The sequence below is a fragment of the Momordica charantia genome, assembly GCF_013281855.1.
Source record: "Momordica charantia cultivar OHB3-1 chromosome 1 unlocalized genomic scaffold, Mcharantia_2.0 BLBB01000001.1, whole genome shotgun sequence".
NCBI classification, from domain to species: Eukaryota; Viridiplantae; Streptophyta; class Magnoliopsida; order Cucurbitales; family Cucurbitaceae; genus Momordica; species Momordica charantia.
This window is the reverse complement of record NW_028275157.1, coordinates 18,336,484-18,345,266: the sequence shown is the minus strand read 5'-3', so window position 1 is coordinate 18,345,266 and position 8,783 is coordinate 18,336,484. Positions and strand designations below refer to the sequence as shown.

At 34.8% G+C, this 8,783-nt stretch overlaps 1 protein-coding gene across 1 annotated transcript; it reads left to right on the top strand.

Moving 5' to 3' along the window:
- Positions 1-401: 401 nt before the first annotated feature.
- On the top strand, positions 402-2,313 carry LOC111005286 (cytochrome P450 81Q32). Its single transcript, XM_022276737.2, has 2 exons — positions 402-1,483; positions 1,576-2,313. The coding sequence occupies exons 1-2, from the start codon at positions 590-592 to the stop codon at positions 2,182-2,184; spliced, it is 1,503 nt and encodes a 500-aa protein (XP_022132429.2). The 5' UTR covers positions 402-589; the 3' UTR covers positions 2,185-2,313.
- The last annotated feature ends 6,470 nt before the right edge of the window (positions 2,314-8,783 follow it).

The window sequence follows — 8,783 nt, the reverse complement described above, 5'->3', positions numbered from 1 at the left end:
AAAATGATAACTTATATATTGTTTGGTGTAGTGGTGCTGACTCCCCAATTCTTACACTTCTAATTTTTTTTCCTTGAGCATGAAGAATGAACGAATTAACTCCAAATCGGGTGTCTGGTATGTGATTTATGACCCTACTTTTGTAAATACATTATTTATAAAAAAAAATAAAAATCCAAAAGCTGATTGCAAACTTTTATCCAACGGCTGATTGAGTTTCTATTTTGATTTTCACTTAGCAATTAGCACTGGTTTTAATATTTCAATTTTTATCCACTTTGGTGGATTGCTTGAAAACTTTTTTTGTACCCTTTCATCAGAGCATTTATATTAAATGAAGGAAAAATAAAAGTCTCTTTCTTGCTGGATACCCAATCCAACCAATACGTGCAAGCTCTGGCTGCTCATAGACAGGGCAAACATGAAAAAGAAAATTCTCAAGTATTATTATGAATCAAATCGACCACGCAACTGATTTTCAAAATTTCACATATGCAATTAAAACTTTTCAAAATTGGCTGATCTTCTTCTCACCATATATACAGCACTTTGGTCCTCCTCAAGCTGCAGAATCAGAAATCAATACGCCATGGAACAGAGCTTCCTACTTTATGCTTCCCTCTCTCTTCTCTTCCTTGCTTTTTCTTTCAAGCTCATCCGAAGATCGGCCGGCGCTCGGAAAAACTTACCGCCGGCTCCGCCCTCTCTTCCGGTCATCGGCCACCTCCATCTCTTGAAAAAGCCACTCTACAGAAATTTCCAGAAGATTTCCGCCAAATATGGTCCTGTTATGTCTCTCCGCCTCGGCTCTCGCCTCGCGGTGGTGGTATCGTCTTCCTCCGCGGTGGAGGAGTGCTTCACCAAAAACGACGTCGTCCTCGCCAACCGTCCTCGCTTGCTAATTGCCAAACACCTTGCCTACAACTTCACCACCATGATTGCGGCTCCGTACGGCGACCACTGGCGGAACCTCCGCCGCATCGGCGCCATCGAAGTCTTCTCTTCGTCTCGCCTCAACAAATTCGCCGATATCCGGAGGGATGAAGTGGAGCGACTGCTGCGGAAACTCTCGCGGAATTCCATCCGTGGATTCTCGAAAGTAGAAATGCAATCGGCGTTTTCGGAACTGACGTTCAACATCTCGATGAGAATGGCGGCGGGGAAGAGGTATTACGGAGACGACGTGACGGACGAGGAAGAGGCGAGGAAGTTCAGGAAGATAGTTAAGCAGCTTGTGGCGATGGGAGGAGTATCGAATCCAGCGGATTTCGTTCCGATTCTGAATTGGATTCCCAACGGTTTCGAGAGGAAATTGATTGAGCTTGGGGAGAAGATAGACACGTTCTTGCAGGGGCTAATCGACGAACACCGGAGAAAGAAGGAAGAGGGAACTGGAAGGAACACCATGATCGATCATCTGCTCTCGCTGCAAGAATCCGATCCTGCGCTCTACGAGGACCAAATAATCAAGGGATTTATACTGGTATTTGAAATTCCCCAATTTCTCGACATTTCTCTACGCCCAAATAATTTTTTAAAAAATCACAGTAAAAATTGAGAATGACTGATTTTCAGGTGTTACTAACGGCGGGGACCGATACATCGGCGGTGACAATGGAATGGGCCCTGTCTCATCTACTGAACAATCCTCAAGTGCTAAAGAAGGCAAGAGAAGAACTAGACACTCAGATTGGAGAAGAGCGACTAGTGGAAGAATCAGACGTTGCTAAATTGCCCTATCTTCAAGGGATCATCTCCGAGACTCTGCGGCTGAATCCGGCGGCTCCGATGTTGGTGCCACATTTCGCGTCCGACGACTGCAAGATATGTGGATACGACGTGCCACGTGGCACAATAGTCATGGTCAACGCGTGGGCCATACACAGAGATCCGAACGAATGGGAGGAGGCCACGTGTTTCAAACCAGAACGTTACGAGAAGTCCGAAGAGGATGTGCACAGGCTGGTGCCGTTCGGGGTTGGGCGGCGGGCTTGTCCCGGGTCCGGCATGGCGCAGAGGGTGATGGGCCTCACTTTGGCGGCGCTGATTCAGTGCTTCGAGTGGGAGAGAGTTGGAGAAGAAGAAGTGGACATGAACGAAGGGATGGGCGCCACAATGCCCAAGATCGTGCCGTTGGAGGCCATGTGCAGAGCTCGTCCCATCCTCGAGAACCTTCTTCGCTGAGAGAGTTATTTAATAGTATTACTTTCCTCTGAATCCTCTCTTTAATATTTTGATGGTGTTTTTCAATAATTGGTCGTCTTTTGTACTCGTTGACGCAATAAAATAATATATCTTTTATTTAATTTTAAATTCAGTCTACTAGGGACTTTTTAAAATGTAGGGTAGTTTAAGAAAAATTAGAAAAATCGGTTATGTTTCAAATTACTTAGCAAAATAGGGTGGACTTTTGTCTTTATTGGAAAAGAGACACGTGTCATTTGAGCTCTAAATTTTAATTTAGGAAAGTTGTACTGGTTAACTAAATTTTTATACATATTTACAAAAATGTCAACTACTTTTATATTTTGCAAATATAGTAAAATATTTGAATTTTTATTCTCAGAATTTTTATTATTTCAGTTTTACACTTATGATATCTTATATATACCCGATGTATATCTGATATATGCCCGATAGATGTATATTTGATATACGTCCGATAGATGTACATCTGATATACGTCCGATATATCTCTGATATATTCTAATATACGCCTGATGTATCTCTGATGTACATCAAAATACATATTATATATCTAATATACATCTGAAGTATCTCTAATTTATGATATACTAAATATATTTTTAATGATATACCGATGTATATCTGATGTATCTATGATGTACATTTGATGTATATCAGTGACATATTAAATATATTTGTAACTGATATATGATATACATCAGTAGATATCAGTAGATCACAGATGCATCAATGTTAGATATCAGTAGATATCATGGTTATATCAATGGTAAATTAGAGACATATTAAATATATATCATAGATGCATCAAAGTTATATTAGTGGTAAATGATATAATCATATGAGAAATTATATTAGTAGATATCACAGTTATATTAGTGGTTAATTAAAGACATATCAAGTATATATCATAGATATATAAGTGTTATATCAGCATGGTAAATCAATGGTAAATTATATAATCATATAAGAATCTATATCAGTAGAAATTATAGTTATATCATACGTATATTAGTTTCAAATCATATTAGAAGTTATATTGGTAGATATCATAGATATAAGAAGTAAATCAATTATATATCAGTATTATATGAGTGGTATATCAAAGACATATCAATAATATATTACACATATATTAGTGGTAAACCAATAAATAGTAAATAATATAATCATATAAGAAGTTATATGAGTAGATATCATAGTTATATCAATGATATATCAGTTGTATATCGATAGTAAATCATATTTATATCAAGTATATATCAGATAGATATATATCGGTGCTATATCAATGATACGAGGGTAAATTTGACATTTTATTATTGGACCTCTATTTTTTCTAAAAATTTTGCTATATTTGCAAATCTAAAATGTAGATGCTAAATTTGTTATTTCTTTAATTTTTTTTTTTTGCCATATTTGTACTGCCCCTCTAATTTAATGCTACATTAACGAAATTGAGTACCTTTAGAAGACGAAAATAAGAAATATGAAACTTAAATAGAATGGTATGTATCAATACACATTAATTTAAAGATGATCAAACAATATTTATATTTATGTTTTGCAACAAATTGGAAATGATAATAAGAAATAAGAAATTTGTTTTAATTGTTTTAAATTTCTATACAATTTTGAGAATGCTTTCAAATAATGAGAAACGATAAATATAATTAATTGCAAAATGCTTAGGATTTTTAAATAAAATTTGAAAACAAGAAATAAGAAAGGTGATGAACATTACTAAATGAGCCATCTACTATTAAGTAACGACGTCTTTTTAATTACCTTCGATCAACCTATGACGGTCAAGTGAGTATATATTCATTTTTTTCTTAAGATGTCTTTTTTTCTTTGTTAATTATTAATTATGTGACAAATTTGTGGTTAGCTAATTAATCAAACGTTGGTTTTTTAGTACATAAAAAGTAAAGGTGGAGATTTGAATTCACGAACTTTTAGTCGGAAATAAATACTTAAATTAGTTGAGTAATGCTAAGGTTGACAACAAAATACCATTAGTTATTTAACGATTTAATATATATTTTTATAGCACAATAAATATGGAAGGGGGAAGGAGCTTGGTTACCTAACCTATGCTTTATATTGCAATTTTATATGTATCTAATTCTTATAAAATAATATATAATATTTTATATAGAAAAATATGTCTTTAGTCGAAGAGGTTTTGAGTAAATGTCTATCTGGTTCCTAAACTTTTTACTTTTGATCTTTCAAGTTTGAGAAATAGTTTATTGTTAAGTTACTTTTGGTTGACTAATGTTATAAGACGCTGATTCTATTTTGTTGATTTGGCAAACTAGATTAATTTAATAATCTTCTTAATCTCATCGTGATGCATTTATTGTTACATTCTCTATTAACTGGATTTATTTCGTCAAATATGTCAACTCTTAGTCTTAAAAGATGTATAATTTTTTTATCAGTAACAACTGAATTGCAGATATACTGATGGCGGAATACGACACATCGACACGGATAATGGAATGGACCATGTCTCATCTTTTGGAAGAATCAGGCATGTCCAAACTACCCTATCTTCAAGAGATCATCTTCGAGACTCTTTGTCTGGCTCCCGCCACTCCGATGTTGCTACCCCATTATGCACCCAACGACGGCACGATATACGGGTACGATGGGCAACGTGGGACTATGGTACTGGTGAATACATGGGCTTGTCCTGGGTATGGAATGGCGCAGAGGGTGATGTGCCTCACTTTTGCGGCGCTGATTCAATCCTTCGAGTGGGAGAGGCCATGTGTAGAGCTCGTCCCATTGTCCACAAGCTTCTTCAACAAGACACGTTGCTTTCTGCTCTCTTCAACTTTCCCTGTTTTCGCAATGCCACCTCATATCATACAAGATTTCTTTTATCACGTTTTGTCAACGAATTTTTACTCAAAAGCACTCAAAATTATATATCTTACTAATTTAATCACTTTTTAGAAAGTTCAGAGGACTGGGAAATACCCACATAGGTGAAAATCTGAGTAAGGTCCATCTTGAACCTTTCGAGGTGGGAGACTTAACCAATCATACTATATTCTTCTCGTGAAAAGCTTGATCTACTCAAAGGACAGTAACACCAATCATCTGTCACTTCCTCCTGCTTATCCATGAATAGAGCAAAACCAACCGAGGTCGAGGTGGAACTTCCAAAAAGGCGGCACGGAAACCCTCCCAACCAGCTGTGGGCCCCGAAGTTGTAGCCACCCTCCAACTCGAACTTCATGACATGCGCACCCGAGTGCGCACAATGGAGGAAATGTACAACAATATGTTGTGCGCGAATCGTATAGGATCTCAATCTCGGATTCAAATGGAAGAGGAGTAAACCAATGAAGGTGAGACTAGAGATCCTCCTCTGCACCCAAAGAATAATGACAAGAACCTGGTTGATGACGGAGGTGCCGATTACAGTCACCAAGAAGGCGACCTGAGGAAGGTATTGGCTGACAATAAGAGGAACTCCACCTTACGAGGTGTTATGTCTCCCCTTCTTACTGACAGGAATACTCCAACCAGAAAGCTCAATCTCGGTTTACTCCAATCATATCCGAAGGAGTAATCACGAGGGAAGAGTTCGACTGGATGAAAAGCACGAGAAGAGAGAAAGTTTGTTCGAGGATGGTGAAATGGGCGAATCACCATTCACCTCGGACATTCTCGATGAACAATTTCTGGCCAAGTTCAAGATGTCCACTATGAAGCCCTATAATGGGTCTAAGGATCCAAAAGACTATGTTGAGGTATTCGAATGCCTCATGGATTTCCAGGCATGTTTGATTTACCAGCCGAGATAAGTAACCGTTGGTCGAAATGTCTGTCGGATCCCCAATCTATAAATAGAGAGCACCATTTTCACATCTGGTATCGAATTTCTCCTCGAACTTGCTATTGAGTCGGAGTTGTTTTACTCGTTTGAGCATTAGAGAGTTTACTCTCTTGACCAGGTCTGACCTCGTCCCATTTTTTGCATAAATATATTGAGCTAATATGTTGACAAAGTAAAGTGGATATGATTTGAACATTTAATCGGTTTTTAAACTTTAGAAAGTTGCAATTATGTTTTCACCTTTTTATTTTAATAAATATACATCCATCTTTAATAGTAAACATCTAATTAAGTATTGATCTACTATAGTGATGGTATAAAGTGGAAATGATTTGGATTTGGTATGATATGATATGTTATAATAGGACCAATATATAAAATAAAGCGATGCACGACAATAATAAAGTTAACCATATATATATATATATATATCATATATCATATATGGAATAGGTTGATAATTATTTGGAAGCACTCCAAGTGGTTTGACCACTAGTTAATTGATTCTAAGTATTACTTGATTGGCATGAGCAATATTTAGGTGCTGCATCTTAAAAATTACTCAAAATTTTATCGATATTAGATTTTTTGAAAAATATAAAAGTTATTTCTCTTTATTAAGCCTTAAAATTGTGCGGTAGTGAGTAAAAAACTGTTGTTTACCATTAAATATCTAAGTATTATTTGGATGTGAAGCTAATTTTAATTCTTTTTTGAGAAGCGTTCCACAATAATTTTTACACTTTTGCCATTTTTATATGCTGCCTGTGTGATATTATGTTCATTGATTTGTAGACATTTAGATGGGATTGGCAGTTTCAATTAGTTTTAATTGGTTCATTGATTTTAAGGCTTTATAAATTGATCGCCCTCCTTTTTATGGGGTTATTTTCTATGGATTTTTTATCTTTTTTTTTTCCTGCATCCATGCAATTGTACTAATTCAATAAGAATTTGTCTCAAAAACTTTTTTTTAACTACAAATAAAAGCATCATGAAAAAAAAAATAATAATAAACCTAGCCACCATGGTCACATAAAATATTAACTATCACATGACATAATTAAAACTATCCATTATAAAATAGTAAAATTTCAATGAATGGGATCTCAAACTGGGGCCGGAGGTAGAGATCATAGAACGCATAGGTTGAGTTTCGAAATAATGCATTCACTACCTTCCATATCATATTAAAATGAGATAAAATTCAAAACCACTCTACTAAATGTAATAGAACCATGAAAAAAACTCAGCTTTGTACCTTCGATTTAATAAATTGTATTAATTTTTATTATAAACTTTTAATTTCATCAAATTACATCCTAAATTAGATATGAGTGTTGCAATATTCACTTAAGCTTTAGAGAGTATTTTTAGGAATTTTTACTTTACAATAATTTTTTGTTCGCCTATTCTAAGCTTCTAATTGTTTGATATCGAATATATGAATTAAATTTACCTAATGCATCCGTTTAAGTCTTTGTGTTGGATTAGATGATGGTTTATTCGTCCTTAATTCCAATGATTGCTACTAAGTAGCACATTATTCAATTAATTAATTTGAAGAAATTTGATGGGATGATATTTCACGCAAACCCTTCAAAGTAGATGGATATTTTGTGATCAAACTCGTTTCAATTATGAGAATGTGACAACTTAGCCTATGAACACCTGTCTGGGACTAATATATTCTGGTCCCCATCACCTGACTCCCTGTAAATAGAAAATTCATTTTGATTCTATTACGCAAGCAAGGACAGAAAATTCCAAAGGTGGAGGATGACTGACGAGTGGCAGAGGCTGCGCCGCCGACAGAGTTGCATGTCGGCAGCGACAGCCGGAGATAATGGATTAGATACTGAACAGTACGGTGAGCTGACGTCGTTGCTTGCGTCAGCCAACCAAAACCTTCGTCGTTTACGTATTCCATGACGCTCTAAAACTCTAACTTTCACTTCAAATCTTCAATGCAATTTCACTTCAATTTTGCTTCATCTGGTTATTTATTTATTAATTTATTTTAATCGTTCTACATTTCTGCTTTCCTTTTTAAAGTTTAAATTTCGTATAAAAAAATTCTTTTACTCCTTCTCGTTAAGTTTTCTTTTTAAATTAGTTATTAGCTAATTATTTTTCCGTCTCTAATGACGTTTTAAAATTTTCAATTGAAAATTATTAAATTCTTATTATCACTATATATTAAAATTAACTGACAAATTAAAAATATACTTTTAATAATTGAGTTAAAAGTATTCAGCTTCTTTAATATTCTTTAATTTGATGAAATAGATATACCACTTGCCACAAAATTAAAAAATTTGAAACTTTTACAACTTGGTAGGTATAAATTTACTGGAGACCAAATTAGTTGTTATGGTAGAAAATTGACATGTTCAAATGTTGGAATACTCAATAATTGACTAACTCATAAAATTGTTAATTTTAATTTCCTATACCGTATGTCTTTCAATATTTGGTTAATGCGAGGACTTGATTAAAAAAGTGATTAAATTGAAGTTCTTAAAGAATTAAAGACTAGAACATATATTTAACTAATTATTTAATAAAATTATGGTTCATTTTTTAGTACAACAAATATAAAGTTGACGGATTCAACCTCCAACTTCTAAAAATAAGCAAGATGTTTTAACTATTGAACCATACTCGTGTTGGTAAATTCATGTTTATTTTGAAACTTCGCATCTAACCTATTATACAAAGC